Source organism: Ornithorhynchus anatinus, chromosome 1 (genome assembly GCF_004115215.2).
Source record: "Ornithorhynchus anatinus isolate Pmale09 chromosome 1, mOrnAna1.pri.v4, whole genome shotgun sequence".
NCBI classification, from domain to species: domain Eukaryota; kingdom Metazoa; phylum Chordata; class Mammalia; order Monotremata; family Ornithorhynchidae; genus Ornithorhynchus; species Ornithorhynchus anatinus.
In genome coordinates, this window is record NC_041728.1 from 109,639,847 (window position 1) to 109,659,916 (window position 20,070).

Genomic DNA, 20,070 nt, shown 5'->3' on the forward strand with positions numbered 1-20,070 from the left:
TCATTCTTGGGCATTTAGTTAACTGTGGTACTTATTAAGCACTTGTAATGTGCCAACACTGTGCCAAGCACTGGGCCAATTGCAACAGAATCAGATCAGACTGTCAACTATAGTAGATAGGCGTTGTGTCTGCTAACTCTGTTATATTCTCTTAAGTGCTTAATACAGTAATCTGCACATAGTGAACGCTCAAAGGCATTGATAATGATGGTCAGACACAGACCCTGTCTCTCAAAGGGTTCACAGTCTAAGTATATCGGTCTGTATATCTCAGTCTCAAAAGCAGTAGGTTTAACTCACTTAGAGAAATGGGCAGTAAAAAGGGTCTTGAATGAAATATTTTGATTTCCCGTGAGACGCTTTTAAAACCAGCTGGGCAGCCATTTCTCCTGGCAGTGTCTCAGGGGTGTGCCTCCCCAAAGGTGAGGTCCAGATCCGTCTTCAGTTATGATCTAGCAGTTCAGGGTGGTGCCCAATATAAAGGTTAAAATTGAAAACCCCCTAGCTCCAGGGACCTCTCATGGGGTATTATCTTAGTGATTTGGGGGAGTAAATTGTAATGCAAGTGTGAAAATTTTGGCACGCTTGATTCACTTCCAGAAAATTGTCATCCTCTCTGTTTGAGTTTCACTAGAGGAGTGGCAAAAGTTCACGGGGTGGGGGAAGGGATTTGGGTTTTTCCCCAAACTGGTTTGCCCAGACATTCTGTAAAACTTGACTCTGGTCGTCTCTTGATCCCTATCTTAACATGATGGAAACAAGCACCCAAGGATCACCCTGCAGTGGCAGCCGGCTGGGATCCTTTAAGCGTTGGCATACCCCTTTTTATGGTATTTGTTAAGCGCTTACTATGTGCCAGAGACTGTACTAAGTGCTGGGTTAGATACAAAGCCATCAGTTTGGACACAGCCCATGTCCCACATGGGGCTCACAGTTGTAATCCCCTCTTTACAAATGAGGTAGCTAAAGCCCAGAGAAGTGAAATGACATGCCCAAGGTCCCACAACAGGTAAGTGGCTGAACCAGGATTACAACACAGGTCCTTCTGACTCCCAGGTCCATCCTCTATCCACTAGGCCCTTTTCTGACACAAGCTCAGGTGTCTTTATCTGGGGTTTCATCCCAAATTAGTTTTACTCTTTTTTTGTCAGAGAGAATATGCAACCTGTATCTACAGTCTTTTGGGACATGTGAAATGCCTCTGAAGCAACCAACTTCATTTTCAGTTCCTGTTCTTAGACAGGCAAGAGCTTGAGAAAAACCTTGCTGAAGCTGAGATATTACTATGTAACTTTTCTGTGATTGAACTTCTCATTTGTTTAATGGGTTTAGTAAGATTGTTATGCTCTAAGACAAAGTAATAAAAATAATAATAATAATGATGGTATTTGTTAAGCACTTACTGTCAGACACTGTACTAAGTGCTGGGGTGGAAGCAAGCAAGTCAGGTTGGACACAGTCCCTGTCTCACATGGAGCTCACAGTCTCAATCCCCATTTTACAGATGAGGCCCATACGCTTATAACAGTGCTCCAGTGCTTAGAACAGTGTTTGGCACATAGTAAGTGCTTAACAAATACCAAAATTATTATTATTATTATTATTATTATTATAGTTACACAGCAGGCAAGTGGCAGAGCCGGGATTAGAACACATGACCTTCTGACTCCCAAGCCCATCCTATATCCACTACGCCATGCTGTTCTGCATACCGTAGATGGACAATAAATCCTATTGATTGTTTGCAATATAATCAGTCGTATTTATGGAGCACTACTGTGTACAGAGCACGGCACTAAGCTCTTGGGAGAGTACAATAGACGTGTTTCCTGCTTCCTGCCCACAAGGAGCTTTCCATGCTCCTGGAGTCCCAGGCTTTTCCAGAACCCCAGTTGGTTCTGAGCAAGGGTTACCCATTGGCTTTGCCTAGAAATTTGAGGGGAGTTGAGAGGTTGGGTGGAAGAGGAAGTGGGTGTGTCTGAAATTTTTTTTCTTAAATTTAGTAAAAAGAAGATGATCGGAAAGTGAGAAGCAGTGTGGCCTAGTGAAAGAGCATGGACCTGGGAGTCAGAGGACCTAAATTCAAATCCCAGCTCTGCCACTTGCTTGTTGTATGACCTTGGGCAAGTCACTTAACTCTTTTGTGCCTCAGTTTTCTCAAACCTAAAATTGGAATTTAATCCCTTTTCTCCCTAACAATGATATTAATAATAACTGTGGTATTTGTTAAGCACTTACTATGGGCCAGGCACTATTCTAAGCGCTGGAGTAGATACAAGGTAATCAAGTTGTCCCATGTGGGGCTCACAGTCTCAATCCCCATTTTACAGATGAGGTAACTGAGGCCCAAAGAAGTGAACTGACTGTTTCCCACTTGATTGACCGCAACACTTAGAACAGTGCTTGATACATAGTTAGGGTTATCCGTATCTGGGAAATTTTCAGGAGAACCTAGGAAGTTTAGAAAATGTTCAAAGTAAGATGATAAGGTTTTGGTCACTCATATGGGACCAGGAGGCAGAGACAGGAAGGCAGGTTGGCAGAGGTGACCAGAGAAAGAAAGAGAGCAAAAGGGTCAGAAAAAGAAGAGAGCAAAGGGGATGCCTGGAGAAACAAAGGAAGGGGGACAAGGGAGGCAACCATAAGCATATAGACGGGCCTATACGCATATATATGGGCATGTGCAGTCAATTTAGCACTCACTTCTGCCTTTAGACTCCTGCGAATCCATGCCCTGCCATAAGGTTTCCCACTGGAACTGCTGCCCAGGTCCTCCAGTAGTCCTCCAGTAGGCTTCCCTGTTCCTTCTTCCACTTTTTTTTGCATTGCCCTGACTTGCTCCCTTTATTCATCTCCCCTTTCATTCATTCATTCATTCATTCATTCATTCATTCATTCATTCATTCATTCATTCAATTGTATTGAATGGTTACTGTATGCAGAGTACTGTGAGAAGGTTACTGCTAGAGTATTGAAGTGTTCAGGCTGGGTGGTAGAAGGAGAGAAGCAAGGTAAGGTAGGAGGGGGCAAGGTGGTGGAGTACTTGAAAGCCAATGGTGAGGAGTTTTTGTAGATGTGGAGGTGGATGGGCAACCGCTGAGGAGAGGGGTGACATGTTCTGAATCTTTCTTTAGAAAAATGTTCCAGGCAGCAGAGTGAAGTATGGACTGGAGCAGAGAGAGACAGGAGGCTGGGAGGTCAGCAAGGGGACTGATGAAGTAAATCCAAGCAGGATAGGATGAGTGATTGTATTAACGTGATAGCAGTTTGGATAGAAAGGAAAGAGTGGATTTTAGCAGTGCTATGAGGGTGGGACCGACAGGATTTAATGATGGATTGACTATGTGGGTTGAATGAGAGAGAGTAGTCAAGGATAAAACACCCAGCTTATGGACTTGAGAGACAGGAAGGATGGTGGTGCTGTCTACAGTGATGGGAAAGTCGGGGGAAGGCAGGGTTTGTGTGGGAAGATAAGGAGCACTGTTTTGGACATGTTAAGTTTGAGATGACAAGAGGACACCCAAATAGAAATGTCTTGAATGCAGGAGGAGATGCGAGACTGCGGAGAGGGATAGAGATCAGGGCTGGAAATGTAGATCTGGATAGAGGTGATAGTTGAAGCCATGGGAGCAAATGAGTTCTTCAAGGGAGTGGGTGTAGATGGGGACCCAGAACTGAACCTTGAGGGACACCCCACCTACATACATATCTGTCATTTATTTATTTATATCAATGTCTTTCTCCCCCTCTAATAATAATAATGTTGGTATTTGTTAAGCGCTTACTATGTGCAGAGCACTGTTCTAAGCGCTGGGGTAGACACAGGGGAATCAGGTTGTCCCACGTGGGGCTCACAGTCTTCATCCCCATTTTACAGATGAGGTAACTGAGGCCCAGAGAAGTTAAGTGACTTACCCACAATCACACAGCCGACAAGTGGCAGAGCTGGGATTCGAACTCATGACCTCTGACTCCAAAGCCCAGGCTCTTTCCACTGAGCCACGCTGCTCTAGACTGTAAGCTCAATGTGGGCAAGGTGTGTGTCTGTTATATTGTTAGATCATACTCAAGCACTTAGTACAGTGCTCTGCACACAGTAAGCGCTCAATAAATAGGATTGACTGACTGATTGCACCCAAGATTTGGGTCCTGCCGGTGAAGCACTTGTCTGGAAAGTCAGACTATGATCCCATTCTCTGTCTTCTTCAGAACTGACCTCTTTCTGGTCCAGTGGTTGGAGTTTCTGGCATTGCCAGATGATATGCTTTTTGCTATTCTGGGTACTCCCATCACTGTTCTGGAACACAACCAGTTCAACTGTGGGTGCAGTCATATTGGTGCATCTGAGAGATTTGGTTTTCCCCACCCCAGACTTTGGGAGCCTTTAAATCAACTTCATCTTTGGTTTTCAGGCTGCAGAATAGGCCACAAAACAGTGCCGCTGCTTCTTCTGATTCGTGACCCTTCCTTACTTCAGTTGAGCGAATACTGGGGAATGGACTCTGAAGGTCATTCTGTATATCTGACTCCCCAGAGGTTCTGGAGAAACGACACTCTCCCTTGCTGATAGGTGCGCTCCTCTCCCTTCATTCAATAGTATTTATTGAGCGCTTACTATGTGCAGAGCACTGTACTAAGCACTTGGAATGGACAAATCGGTAACAGATAGAGACAGTCCCTGCCCTTTGATGGGCTTAAAGTTTAATCGAGGGAGATTAGACTCTCCTTCCTTTGGGTCCTCAGTTTAAACATTTTCTGCCAATGGTTCAGTAATTTTTTGGAGAAAAACACTGGCCCATTCAGGACAGGATTCCCACATCCAACTCACACAACCTGAAATTCAGAAAGAATCATGAATGTAGTTAGGTATGAGTGATAACAAAATGGGAAAAGCTTTTGACATAACACTTATGGGTCTCTGGCTTTACATTTGCCTCCCATATTTGATTTTCTCTAGATAGAGGTCTTTGGAGTGAGATCAAGTATGGTCAGCTCATGTTATTCAAAGTAAACATTTTGGCTCTTTCTCTGGGCTCTCTCACCTGGATAATCAGGCAGGCTTTCTACTTTTTTGAGATTAGCAAGATTTGAATAATTTTCACAGGTAGCATAGGAAATTCTAAGGTGGCCACAGATTTCTCCTTTCCTTTCTAAAAGTCTGTGTCCCGAGTATACGACTCGATTTTGTAAATCACCTCTCCTAAAGCACTAAGGCATGCTCAGTTTTGGGAAGTTGGCTTTAATAATAATGTTGGTATTTGTTAAACGCTTACTATGTGCCGAGCACTGTTCTAAGCGCTGGACCTCACAGGCTGTTTGGTGTTTCCTTTTTTGTTTTCTTATGGTAAATGTAAAGCGCTTACTTTGTGCCAGGCACTGTACTAAGTGCTGAGGTAGATACAAAGTAATCAGGTTGGACACAGTACATGTTCCGCATGGGGCTCACAGTCTTAGTCCACCTTTTACAGTTTAGGTAACTGAAGCAGATAAAAGTGAAGTGACTTGTCCAAGGGTCACACAGCAGACAAGTGGCAGAGCTGGGAGTAGAACCCATGACCTTCTGACTCTCAGGCCTGGGCTCTGTCCACTATTCCATGCTGCTTCTCCACTAATAATAATAATAATAATAATAATAACAATAATGGTGGTATTTGCTAAGTGCTTACTATGTGCCAAGCACTATTCTTAGCGCTGGGGTAGATACAATGTAATCCGGGTGTCCCTCTTGGGGCTAACAGTCATAATCCCCATTTTACAGATGAGGTAACTGAGGCACAGAGAAGTTAAATGAGTTGCCCAAGGTCACACAGCTGTTAAGTGGCAGAGCCAGGATTAGAACTCACAACCCCTGACTCCCAAGCCTGTGCTCTTTCCACTAAGTTATGCTGCTTCTCTATGCCATGGACCTGGTTTATTAACCTGAAGGATCAGTTAGATCTGCTAGAATTCTTTACATTTTTAAATTCCTGGATTAAATTTTCTACCTCAGCACTATATTCCTGGTTGTGATGTACAATTAGGATCATAACAGTGGGCTAATAATAATAGTAATTGTGATACTAGTTAAATGCTTGCTATGTGCCAAGAATTGTACTAAGTGCTGGGGTAGATAAAGAGAATCAGGTCAGACACAATCCTTTTCCCAGACAGGGCTTCTAGAATAAGTAGTTGGGAGAACAAGTGTTGAATTACCTTTTAACAAAGTGAAGTCCAGGGAAGTTAAGTGACTTGCCCAAGGTCACACAGTGGGCAAGTGGCAGAAGTGGGATTAGAACGCAAGTTTTCTGATTCTCAGGTTTATGCCCTTTTCACTAGACCATGCAGCTTCCCATGGGCTGTTTAGTTTCCTCATCTGTAAAATGGGGATTCCAATACCTGTTCTCCCTTCCCCTTAAGACTGTGAGCCTCATCTGGGACTAGAACTGCGACCAGCTTGATTATTGTGCTTAGTCCAGTGGTTGGCACCTAGTAAGTGCTTATGTATGTAGTTGCCATTGTTTTTACGAGATGTTTTTCCCCTTGACTCTATTTATTGCCATTGTTCTCGTCTGTCCGTCTCCCCCGATTAGACTGTAAGCCCGTCAAACGGCAGGGACTGTCTCTATCTGTTGCCGACTTGTTCATTCCAAGCGCTTAGTACAGTGCTCTGCACATAGTAAGCGCTCAATAAATACTATTGAATGAATGAATATGTGCTGAAAATATGGAAAGGAAAGTTTGTCACACATCCATCTTTTCAGCCACATTGACACACCTGGTTAGGATTTCCCCATTAGCAGCAACATTTTTGAAAAAGAACTAGTACTATACATATGCATCTGCACACCCACATTTAAATGTGTGTGTTTGTGAATGCGCAAAGAGGTATATCATTTTGCACATGAATAAAGGAGAGATCCTTTGAGATTACTGGGTTAAGACAATTCCCCTTTAGGCCTGCAGACAGGCTAATGATGTTGCACCATCCTATGTAGCTCATTTATTTGGACAAGTGTGGTTTGGATTTAATTATTTATTGTAATATTTTATAACCCACTAGTAAATGGATAACATACTTGGTCAGGGTAATGAAGTCTTAGTAATACTATTCCTCTCACCACAGTTATCTTGATGAAATTTTTGCTGAGAAGTGGGATGGAACTTGGTTGTTGCTGTGTGAGTGGGAGAGGAGAAAAGGGAAAGAATCTCCCCCTCTAAACTGTAAGCTCCTTTTGGGCAGGGAAAGTGTCTACCAACTCTGCGTTGTACTTTCCGAACTACTGAGTACAGTGCTCTGTGCACAGTAGCTGTTCAACAAATACCATTGATTCATCGCCTGATTGAATGGAAGGGAAAAGAGGGAAAGAAGGGCAGACGGAAAGAAGGGAGGGAGAGACAGACTTGAGAGAGTATGATAGTGCTCTGTATTATCGGAGAAAAATAATGAGGTTTTTGCTACGCTTCGGTTTCAAGGTGATGATACTACATTAACTCCAAATTTTTAATATCAAGGACAGTGTAAATTTTTTGGGGGGATGTAATCACTCCTTGATAACCTCCAGTGGCTACGTAATTCCCTCCACATCAAGCAGAAGTTTCTGAATTCAAGACCCTCCACCAGCCTCTTACTCATCTTATCTCTTTCCTTCATCTGCTCCCTAACCCACAATCTCACACCTCTCCAGTAAGCCTCCTTATTTTATCTTGGTCTCTTCTCTCCCACCTCAATCCTTTTCTCACACCCCACCCCCAGCCTGGAAGTCAAATCCTCTTGCAAATCCACCAAACCACAGCTTTGACCAACTCTAAAGCCCTTCTACAAATCCATCTCTTCCAGGAGGCATTTCCCAACTAATTTTTTGGGCCTGGGAGTCAGGACGATCTGGGTTCTAATCCTAGCTCTGCCACTTGTCTGCTGTGTGACCTTGTGCAAGTCACTTAATTTATCTGTCCCTCAGTTATCTCATATGTAAAATGAGGATTAAGATTGTGAGTCCAAATGGAACAGGGACTGTGTACAACCTGACAAATTTGTATCATCCCCAGTGTTCAGTATAGTGCCTGGCTCATAATAATAACAATAATAATTATGGTATTTGTTAAGCACATACTATGTGCCAGGCACTGTTCTAAGCGCTGGGATAGATACAAGGGACTCTAGTTGGACACAGTTCCTGTTTTACGTAGGGCTCACAGTCTTAATCTCCATTTTACAGATGAGCAAGCTAAGGCACAGAGAAAAGTGACTTGCCCAAGGTCACACAGCAGACAAGTGGTAGAGTCAAGATTAGAACCCATAACCTTCTGACCCCAGGCCTGTGCCCTATCCACTACACCATGCTGCTCCAAAGCAGCGCGTATAGTAAGTGCATAACAAATACTGCAATTATCATTATTAGTTATTATCTACCCCAGCGTTTAGTAAAGTGCCTTGCACATAGTATATGCTTAAAAAATTTCTTTTAAAAAACAAAGAAATTCCATCACTCCAGTCCATATCACCCCAACAGCCATCCTTAGCCTTTTGGTGACTATCGATTTAGTAGCCCGTCAGAGGGCAGGGACTGTCTCTATCTGTTACCGATTTGTACATTCCAAGCGCTTAGTACAGTGCTCTGCACATAGTAAGTGCTCAGTAAATACTATTGAATGAATGAATGAATGAATGAATGGAAGGGATTTTAAATGTCAAGCCCTGGACCTACCCTCTAGACTCTAAGCTCCTTGTGGGCAGGGATTGTCTTCCAACTGTATTGGATTGCATTCTCTCATGTGCTGAGTGCAGTGCTCCGCACAAGAAAACATTCAATAAATGCCATTGATTGATTGACTGATTACTCAAGGGCATGGAGCGGATCGTCTCAGGATTAAATATCCGTCCCTGTCCCGAGCAAGGCCTAAGTTCACTACTTGCAGGCATGGACCTGCAATCCCGGCTGTGCCACTTGTCAGCTGTGTGACTGTGGGCAAGTCACTTAACTTCTCGGTGCCTCCGTTACCTCATCTGTAAAATGGGGATTAACTGTGAGCCTCATGTGGGACAACCTGATTACCCTGTATCTACCCCAGCGCTTAGAACAGTGATCCGCAAATAGTAAGCGCTTAACAAATGCCAACTTTTTTTTTTTTTAGCGCAGCGGAGACCTGGACTGTTTCCGAACTGATTAGCTTGGGCCTACCCCAACGCTTAGTGCAGTACTTAGCTTGCGACTACCCCAACGCGTAGTACGGAACTTGGCGCAGAGTAAGCACTTAACACATACCATTAAAAAATATAAAACTTTGAAGGGGAGATCTCGGGGAAAGCAGGAAGGCTTTGACGGGTTGGATTTCCCCCGCTCCTTAACCCTTCTCGAATTTAAGAGGTGACCTCTAGTGGTTGATCGGACTCATTTATGCAATTTGAGTTGTCACCCCAAGTTAACACTGCTCTTCCTGATGGGTCATCCAGTTTCTCAGAGGATACAGAAAAGAAACATCAACTTTATCCACTCTGCACGCCTGATATTCAAACGAAGCAAAACGTTTCCGTTCAAATGATCTCCTTCCCTTTTATTGCTTAAATTCACTTCCCCAGTAAAAACAAATTAGGCGGGCGTATTCTGTAACATTCCCTCAGAAATCCGGCAGAGTCGTGAGAATGCTATACTTGTCTCATTGTCAAGACAAGATTATATTGTCAGTTTGAGTGGTTTGAAATTCTTGACTCGATGGGATGGTTTTCCTCCCCTTCGTACATGGTAGTTTTTGTATGAACTTCTTGCACAGAAATATGTATATCAAGGGGTCCATGCAAACATTGGTAGTCGCTAAAAAAAGAGTGATTTCTTTAGCAATGAACAGTTGGTTTTGCATGGCACACTTTGTGGTGCTGTTTGTCTGGCTTTGCGTATATGGTATTCTTGCGAAGTGAAATGGGCCAAAACACAAGAAGAAGACAGCCACCACGATGAACACACGGCCTTCCATTTTCTTGTTGCTTCCCCTGCTTTTGCCTTTGGTTTTTCTATAAGACTGGTACACCTTTTTGGCAATCACCACATAGAACAGAACCATGAGAACAAAAACAGACCAGAAGATGAACTGAGACACATAATTCACCACTTTATGCCATTTCAGACCCCAAAGGCTCTTCAGGGAGGCACATTTTCTCACAGTTAAGGGTGTTGCTTCTCTGTTGGTTAAGATCATGTTGGGCAAAGAGAGAAAAAACAAAAAAATCCAGATCGTGACTGAAAGAGTTTTTGCAAAAATTGGTTTTTGCACGCAAAACTTCCCAAAGGGTCTGATGATCTTAAGAAACCGGTCAAATGCTATGAGCCCTAGGAATAGTATCCCAATGTACATGGTTTCATAAAAGACGACTGCTGAGTAACGACAGACGAAACCTCGGAGTTGCCAAGACACCAGGTTGGAATCGGTGAGGATTTTGAAAGGGAGCATGAGAGTCATTATCAGGTCAGCCACCAGAGTGTTCTTGAGGTAGACGATGAACGTAGATGAGCTGGGAATCTGAAAGAAGGCCCACAGTGCCAGACTGTTGAGTGAGATACCGACAAGGAATAAGACAGAGTAAAGTGCTGGGAATATCAACTGAGTAATCCGGGTGTCCCTCGGACAGCGATCCGAGCCGTTGGATGTACCGTGAGAGATGTTCGTCAGAGTGGAGTTCATGGTTTCTGATGTCACCTGTGAAGAAAACAAAAAAAAACAAAAAAAGGCAGACACAGAAAAAGAAAAATCAAGCACTTAGGATTTTTTTTAAAGCATTTTATCCAGAACTGGTGGCATAATTCATTCGCTCCTTCAAAAAATAAACATTTTCTTGTTATGAAAAAAGATTTTAGACTTAATGCGATCGTCATTTCTTAAACTGATACAAAAAAATGCATTATTATGCTGCTTCAGTACTTGTAAAAGAGTGGCAATGGTAGGTTTTAAGAACAATCTCTGGCTAAAATACAGTCTCAGTGCCTGGAAATGTCAAAGTAAAACTATAAAGAGTGATTCTAAAAACTGACATATTACCAGTATAATATGGCATCCTCTGGATAATTGCTCCAGCTTTGAAACTCTTGTTCCCATATACTAATCTGACAGTCCAGAACAAGGGGGAATATAATATGTTTTCCATAAATTATGTTCCAAACCTTTTGTTTATCATGTTTATTAAGGCACTTTGACTTAAAGCAAATTACATATTGCACAGACAGCAAAACATACATAATGAATTTTTTAAAAAATCACCTTTTGTTGAATGGACAGTTGAACAGAGCGCTCTATCTCTTCTGAATGCAGCTGTCATTCGTTCTGTGTGAGAGGGGAAGTGTTGGTTTGGATTACAGCCTCAAACTTTTTCATGGGTCTTCCTTCCTCATTTTCAGGATCGTGTGCTCTGAAACTTTTTATGGAACTGCATGTTTCTGACTGGCACGTTTGTATCACGGAGGCAGGGGTAGAAGAAACAATTCGTTCTCTTAGTTTGGCTCATCTATTGTTTATTTATCTTCATGCATTTGAACATTCCTTTAGAAAGCCTGATGAAGGATCACTTATTTATGCCCTTACTTATATTTTCCTCTATCTCTTCGTTTGAAAGCTGTGCCTATGAATTAGTTCAGAATAACTTTTTTAGGGTATGTGTTAACAGCTCACTATGGGGCCAGGCACTGTACTAAGAGCAGGGATAGTAGATGCAAGCGATTCAGGTTGTACGCAGTCCCTGTACCATGTGGGACTCACCGTCTTAAGCCCAGATGAGGTATTGAAGAACAGAGCAGTGACTTGCCCAAGGTCGCACAGTAGACAAGTGGCGGAGCTGGGATTGGAACCCAGGTCCTATCGACTCTGAGGCCCCTGCTCTATGCACTAGGCCATGCTGCTAGATTCCTCCTTTTTTCTTATGGCAATGAAGGAAGGGAGACAACTTGCTCCATCTTCCAACTGATAATTCAGTGACTTGAACTTCAGAGACTTTGTAGGATATATTGTGTAATGTGTGTGTCTCGGGAGCTTTAGATTCCTTAAATCAAGTATCTTGACAGGAGTTCAGTGAAACCCAGGATCTACAAGGTTATTGGAAAGCTTAAAATAAATAAAAGTAAATGGTGCAGCATGGCCCAGTGGGAAGAACACAGGCCTGAGAGTCAGAGGACCTGGGTTCTCATTCATTCAGTGTGGTTTAGTGGAAAGAGCCCGGGCTTGGGAGGCAGAGGACATGGGTTCTAATCCCAGCTCCGCCACTTGGCAGCTGTGTGACTTTGGACAAGTCAGTTAACTTCTTCCTGGCTCAGTTACCTCATCTGTAAAATGGGGATTAAGAATGTGAGCCCCACATGGGACAACCTCATTACCTTGTATCTACCTCTATGCTTAGAACGGTGCTTGGCAGCACAGTAGTGCTTAACAAATACCATCGTTATTATAGAGAAGCAGTGTGGCTTAGTGGAAAGAGCACGGGCTTGGGAGTCCGAGACATGGGTTCTAATTCCGGCTCCGCCACTTGCCTGCTCTGTGACCTTGGGCAAGTCATTTGACTTCTCTGGGCCTCAGTTTCTCATCTGTAAAATGGCGATTAAAAGTGTGAGCCCCACATGGGACAACCTGATTTCCCTCTATCTACCCCAGCACTTAGAACAGTGCTGGGCACATGGTAAGCCCTTAACAAATACCATAATTGTCATTATTATTATTATTATTACTTCCCTCTACACTGTAAGCTTCTTGAGGGCAGGGAACTTGTCTTCCAACTCTAATATACTGTACTCTCCCAAGCACATAGTACAGTGTTCTGCTCACAGTAAGCTCACAATAGACCTGATTGATTGCCACTGTATGAACTTGGGCACGTCATTTAACTTTGGTGGGTCTCGGTTTCCTCATCTGTAAAATGGGCCTTCAGTGTCTGCTCTCCTCTCCATTGGGCTCCAAAGTCTAAGCACCATGTGGGAAAGGGATTGTCTGACTGGATCTCCTTGTATCTGCCCCATTGCTTACTACAGTGCTTAGCACATAGTAAACCCTTAATAAACGCCACAATTATTAGTATTTCATTTCCCTTGTTTTGTTTTGTATATCTTCTGGTTCCAAGATTAGTTTCGTTTCTAGTAGTCCACCTTGTAGGAAATGAGAGTTTCACAATCTGTTTCACTGTTGTAATAATCAAAATTCATCCAAGAACCATCGTTCTGTCTTCCTGACCCACGAGGCATTGCCAGCTCAAATTGATTGGGTTTCTCTAGGAGGGTCTCAGATCTTCGACATTGGCTATTGATGGCTTCAAGCCCTAAGGGGGCTGGTTCTGCACTGACCTCCCTCTGACAGTCTTCCCTGGGGAAAGGATGATCTACCTTTCCCAAAGAAAAAGAAGGGGAAATCTGATCCATCAAATGGGAAACATTGGGTCTCTTGCCTGAGCTTTGTTTCGAATTTCCCAAAAAGAGATATAGCCCAGGTAGGAGCAAAACGGATGGAATTTGGGGAACAGAGTGGGGCCTTCTGAATTTCTGGGTGCGGCGGCTTAGAGGCATCTAGTATGGTATTCCTTGGGTCCCCTGGTTTGATTTGGAGTTTAAGATGACTTTGTAGCCAGGAATTTAGATCATCTTGATGACTTCTCGAGGGAAGGGGGCAAATTCTATGCAATGTGAAGGACACTGGCCATTTCAAAGTTAGATTTTTGTCAGAGGAGGCCCAGGTTTCTCTGTGTTGATATGCATCTGGAAGCCTGACTGCCGGTGTTTGCTCTGAAGGCTGAAAACTTAAAAGGGCCTCTGTGGAAACTGCCATGGATTGGAGCCCATATTTGTTTAAGCGTTGTGGGAGGAGTGGGAAAGACGCTATCTGGTTTCTGTCATCTTTTTCTCTTTTGTGGCATATATCTAGAGGGAGCTTGCTTCCTCTAGTACCCTTTTAAGTATGCTCGCTCTCTGTCTCTCTCTGTCTCTCTCTGTATCTCTGTCTCTTTCATTAACCCTCATCATGTATTGTCCACAAGTAAAGGGGACATGATGGCACTTTTTTAAAAGTCACATTTAGCTACACAAAGAGCTGAAATAAAGTTGCATATCATTGTATCTTTTGCCCACTAGCTTTTTAAGCATCTAGGCACTGGGGAAAGAGACTAGAAATTGTGTCCTTGGCAGGTTTAGGAGTTGAGGGGGGATCTGGGCTATTTGGTCACCCTCGTTAACCTACTGGGACCCAGATTTAGGTGGTGGTTCATCATTGGGGACCTTTTTTGCACACCTGAACTAGTGAGCTGGTGGGGCCCCATTGGGTTCCTTTGCCACCCTGTGGACATTTGTTTAGATTTCTCCAACAGATTTGACCTTCAGCATGAGAAATGAGATTAATTGAAATATATAGGCCTGAAAGGTGGATTCCTAGCAGGGCTGTTGCAGTTGTCTCCTTTTAGAAGGGCAATCCAAGGCCTCGTGGATGGAACACAGGCCTGGGAGACAGAGGACCTCGGTTCTAATCTTGGCTCTGCCACTTGTCTGCTGTGTGACCTTAGGCAAGTCATTTCCCTTCTCTGAGCCTCAGTTTCTTCACCTATAAAATGGGGATTAAATCTTACTCCCTCCTACCTAGACTGTGATCCCCAAATCGGACATGGATTATGTCCAATTTAATAACCTTTATCTACCCCAGTTTTTAGAACAGTGCTTAGCACACAGTAAGCAGTTAGCAAATACAATAAATATTATTATCATTACTAGAACAGCACAGCATGGTGCAGTGTGGATAGAGCACATGCCTGGGAGTCAGAAGCTCATGGGTTCTAATGCCAGCTCCGCCATGTGTCTGCTGCGTGACCTCGTGCAAGTCACTTCACTTCTCTGGGCCTTAGTTACCTCATTTGTAAAATGGGGATTGTGACAGTGAGCCCAGTGTGGGACTGGGAATGTGTCCATCCTGATTTGCTTGTACCCACCCCAGTGCTTAGAACAGTGCCTGGCACATAGCACTTAACAAATACCATAATTATTATTTTTATTATTACTATTAGAACAGTGAAATGAGTCCTATAGGGTTGTGGAACTCATGACTGTAGAGGCGACTACAGTTGATTCGGGAAAATTAGAAATTTAGAACTGCCTTGACCGCCTCCTGGATGCCCCAGGACCATGCACAAAATCAGTTTGATGATGAATGAACTGTCTCCCTTCTGTGTTTCCTGTGCCTTTCGGTCTGTACCCTTTTAGCACCTTAATAATCACCCCACCCTCAGCCCCACTGCACTTATGTACAAAACTGTAATTTATTTTATTGTCTATCTCCCCTTTCTAAACTCTAAGCCCCTGGTGTTCAGAGAACATGTCTACTCATTGTCTACTCCCGAGTGCTTAATACAGTGCTCTGCACACAGTAAGCACTCAATGAATGCCTTTGATTGATTCATTTTTATCTTCCTCAAACTGTGGAGGGCTTTAGGAGAGAAATAGAGTCAGAAGGACCTGGGCTCTAATCCTTGCCCCACTGTGACTGTGGGCAAGTCACTTAACTTCTCTGGGCCACAGTTACCTCATCTGTAAAATGGGGATTAAGACTGTGAGCCCCACATGGGACAACCTGATTCCCCTGTGTCTACCCCAGGGCTTAGAACAGTGGTCTGCACATAGTAAGCGCTTAACAAATACCAACATTATTATTATTATTGTGTAACCTTGGGCAAATTACTTTACTTCTCTGTGCCTCAGTTACCTCATCTGTAAAATGAGTTTTTAGAATGTAAGCCCCATGTGGGACATGGACTGAATCCAACCTTGAACCTACCCCAGATCTCAGGACAGTGGAAGCATGGAAGCTTGCTTGGAAGTAGCGTGGCTCAGTGGAAAGAGGTTGGACTGGGGAGTCAGAGGTCGTGTGCTCAAATTTAATAATGTTGGTATTTGTTAAGCGCTTACTATGTGCCGAGCACTGTTCTAAGCGCTGGGGGAGATACAGGGTAATCAGGTCGTCCCACGTGAGGCTCACAGTTAATCCCCATTTTATAGATGAGGTAACTGAGGCCCAGAGAAGTTAAGTGACTTGCCCACAGTCACACAGCTGACAGGTGGCAGAGCCGGGAGTCAAACCCATGACCTCTGACTCCGAAGCCCAGACTCTTTCCACTAAGCCATGCTGCTTAAATCTGCCACTTAGCTGTGTGACTTTGGGCAAGTCACTTAACTTCTCTGTGCCTCAGTTACCTCATCTGTAAAATGGAAATTGAAACTGTGAGCCCTACGTGGGACAACCTGATCACCTTGCATCCTCCCCAGCTCTTGGATCAGTGCTTTGCACATAGTAAGCTCTTAACAAATGCCATCATTATTATTATTAAGCACTTAACAAATACCATAAAAGGTAGTGCGTAGGATCCCTTTGTCACCTTGGCTTCTGGAGCTGTGGATTGGTGGTGAAGTTAGTGTTGGATTTATTCTGCTCTGCCCTGCCACACCACTCCATCACCCCTAGATCTGGCTTCAGACTCACCCTGGCTACCCCATCTCCAGTGGCAGAGCGCCAAGCTTGCTTTAGCCGCTGTGTCCTGCCAATCCCTGGGCCCCCAAGGTGGGGGCTAGCAGGGCTGTAGCTACACACTCATGGGTCAATCCCCCGGAACTGGCCAGATGGCGAGTTCCAAAATCAGTGCCCCACTGGGCTCCATGCCCATTCCGTGCCTGGCTCCCGAAGTTGGGGCTGTGATTGAGGCTGGTCTCCAGCTTCCTGCACTCCTGCTCCATGCATTGCTGCCACTCACTGCCCTGTCGGCTCCATGCCCCCTCCCCGCCTGGCTCTGGGGATGGGGCTGAGGTTCTGCACCCCCACCCCTGCCATCCCTTCTATTCTTTCCCTGCCACTGCTCACCTCCCCAGCTCCAAATCCACATCTCGTGGCACATAGTAGATAGAGAAGCAGTGTGGCTCAGTGGAAAGAGCCCGGGCTTGGGAGTCAGAGGTCATGGGTTCTAATCCCAGGTCTTCCACTTGTCAGCTGTGTGACTGTGGGCAAGTCACTTAACTTCTCTGTGCCTCAGTTACCTCATCTGTAAAATGGGGATTAAGACTGTGAGCCCCATGTGGGACAACCTGATTCCCCTGTGTCTACCCCAGCTCTTAGAACAGTGCTCTGCACATAGTAAGTGCTTAAGAAATACCAACATTATTAGAAAATTAGAAGACAAACAAAGAAACCATGTGACAGAGGTGTTTTTACTTCAGGGGACAGCTGAAGGAAGGAGGAGGGAAGACCACGAGCTTGGGAGTCAGAGGACGTGTTTTCTAATCCCAGCTCCCCTCCCTTGTCTGCTGGGTGACCTTGGGCAAGCCGCTTAACTTCTCTGTACCTCAGTTACCTCATCTGTAAAATGGGGATTAAGACTGTGAGCCCCACATGGGACAACTTGATTACCTTGTATCTACTCCTGCGCTTAGAACAGTGCTTGACATGTAGTAAGCACTTAACAAATACCAAAATGATTATTATTGTAAAAATGAAACCAAGTTGGCTGCCACGCAGGTACAGTGTCAGAGGGAGTTGGAAAGGACTCTGCACCTACGTAGTAGCGGCCTCGGTGAGAGTTCCAGTCTGGACACCACCTAGAATGTCCCAAGTGAGAGGAGTCTTGTGTGTGTCAGGAAGCAGGCTATCTCCCCTCCGGGTACCGACCTGTGGCAACCTCTTACTTTACTTAGTGTCTTAAAACAGCCCTGAAGCTTGCACAACAACTCCTGCGCCTCATGCAATGTGTGCAGGTTGAATGACTATAGGAAATCTCGACTGTAAGCTCACTGTGGGCAGGTAACGTGTCTACCATCTCTGGTATGAAAACCTCCTAAGCGCTTAGTGCAGTGCTCTGCACACAGGAAGCCCTTGGCAAACAGGATTGATTGATTGATTGAAATTGTTTGTGAGAGTGTGCCCTCTGGAACCCCAAATGCAGTATCAGTAACTGGACTTGCTGGGGTTGATGACCAAATCCGAAGACTTCCCTTGTGTGCTAATCCTTTTGCACAATCCTGGCTGATGTTTACAGTAAGTCTCAGGGCAGCAAATGCTGATTTCCTGTAAAAGGAGATTGACCTCTCTGGACCGGAAACACTTTTCTCACATGATGTAAATTCACTCGATGGCATATTTATTCACTTCACGAGGCAAGGGGAATATATCTTGTGTGGGTTAATTTTTTTTCTCAAGCACTTCACGGAAACTGCAGTGAAATTCCCCTCCTCCCCTCCCGTCCCCCCCATCCTGGGGTTTGCATTATTTGGGCATTCACCCCAGCCTCAATCCCATGGCACTTATCTACATATCTGTAATCCGTTTATAAATTAATGTCCATCTCCCATTCCAGACTATAAATTCGCTGTGGGCAGAGAACATGTCTACTGACTCTGTTGTATTGTACTCTCCCAAGTGCTTAGTACAATGCTCTGCATACCATAAGCATTCAATAAGTAGCATTGATTAATTGATTGAAATATCATCCATCAGTCTTCTCCCTGACTTGAAACAGCACTATCCTCATAATTGTTTATTCCCAATTATTCTGTTTCCATCAAGGGCTGTCCCAGTCACAGGTACTTTCATAATCCAGAAGTAGAGAGAAAAAAACACATTTTAGTCTAATTTCTAAAAGTGCCAAAGACTGTGAATTGGGGAAACTCTCTAGAAAGAACTTCTCTGGGCCTCAGTTACCTCATCTGTAAAATGGGGATTAACTGTGAGCCTCAAGTGGACAACCTGATTACCCTCTATCTACCCCAGCGCTCAGAACAGTGCCGTGCACATAGTAAGTGCTTAACAAATACCAACATTATTATTATAGCCTAAAGCTGTCCCTTATTGCAATAATAATAATAATGGTATTTGTTAAGTGCTTACTATTTGCCAAGCACTCTTCTAAGCACTGGGGTAGGTACAAGGTAATCAGGTTGTCCCACGCCGGACTCACACTCCTAGTCCTCATTTTACCGATGGGGTAGTTGATGCACAGAGAAGCTAAGTGACTTGCCCAAAGTCACACAGCTGACAAGAGCTGGGATTAGAACCCATGACTCTGACTCCCCAGCCCGTGCTCTTTCCACTAAGCCACGCTGCTTCTCATGACAGCTGCACTCCTAACCTTCCATATTTTGGAGGCATTAGGTTAGGATAGCCAGTTGAAGAGTTGATCGTTACTACTTCTCAATTAAATTAGAAACTTAGATTGTGAGCCCTCTGAGGGACAGGGACTGTGTTCAACCTGATCTTCTTGTTTCTACCTCAGCGTTTAGTACAGTGCTTGGCACATAGTAAATGCTTTTAAATGACCATTTACTCATTCATTCAGTTGTATTTATTGAGCGCTTAGTATGTGCAGAGCACTGTACTAAGCAACTTTTGATGGGTGACAATGTCTTTTAGATTATGGAGCTTTATATGTAGCTGCATCTTCAGATTGAATGCAGATTGAATGCAGAGGTCATCATTCTTATAGGGACCTGAGAATCCAACAATATCTTGGCGAATGATTGCTCGGCAGACTGAAAACTCAGAATGACGTCTACTGGTTGCGTTAGGTGATTGCTTTCAAAAAACATCTTAGAAAAAAACTGAAATCAATTACTGGATAGTGAAAGACTGGATGAGGAGCCCATTTCCTTGGGGACTTCGGTATCCACGCAGATGTTCCTTAGATCCTTCCACTATCCACTGTCTATCATTCCTCAACTCCACCGGTCTTCTACTTCTCCTCAGCACTCCCACTCGTCAACATGGAAATGCACTTGATCTCATCATCTCTCATCACTGAACAATTTCTACACCCTCCAATGCCGAAATCCCTCTATCCAACCACATCTTCGTCACCTGCCTTCTATCCCGCACAATCTGTCCTGTTCCCTGACAGAGACCTCCAATCATTCATTCATTCATTCATTCATTCATTCAATCATATTGATTGAGAACTTACTGTGTGCAGAGCACTGTACTAAGTGCTTGGAAAGTACAGTTCAGCAACAAAGAGAGATAATCCCTGCCAACAATGGGCTCGCATTCTAGAAAAGGGGAGACAGACATCAAAACAAGTAAATAAGCATCAATAGCATCAGTATAAATAAATAG

The 20,070-nt window shown here is 44.1% G+C and overlaps 2 protein-coding genes across 2 annotated transcripts in view; one reads left to right on the top strand and one right to left on the bottom strand.

The window, feature by feature from the left end:
* Positions 1 to 20,070, top strand: part of MED12L (mediator complex subunit 12L) — a 521,479-nt gene that overhangs the window by 323,716 nt on the left and 177,693 nt on the right. The window lies entirely within an intron of this gene.
* P2RY13 (purinergic receptor P2Y13) lies at positions 9,505 to 11,313 on the bottom strand. Its single transcript, XM_001516744.5, has 2 exons — positions 11,227 to 11,313; positions 9,505 to 10,668 (listed from the first exon to the last, which is right to left on the bottom strand). The coding sequence occupies exon 2, from the start codon at positions 10,651 to 10,653 to the stop codon at positions 9,640 to 9,642; it is 1,014 nt and encodes a 337-aa protein (XP_001516794.4). The 5' UTR covers positions 10,654 to 10,668; positions 11,227 to 11,313; the 3' UTR covers positions 9,505 to 9,639.

Excerpts from the sequence above, each read along its gene's own strand:
- P2RY13 (XM_001516744.5), bottom strand. The coding sequence starts at position 10,653 with ATGAACTCCACTCTGACGAACATCTCTCACGGTACATCCAACGGCTCG.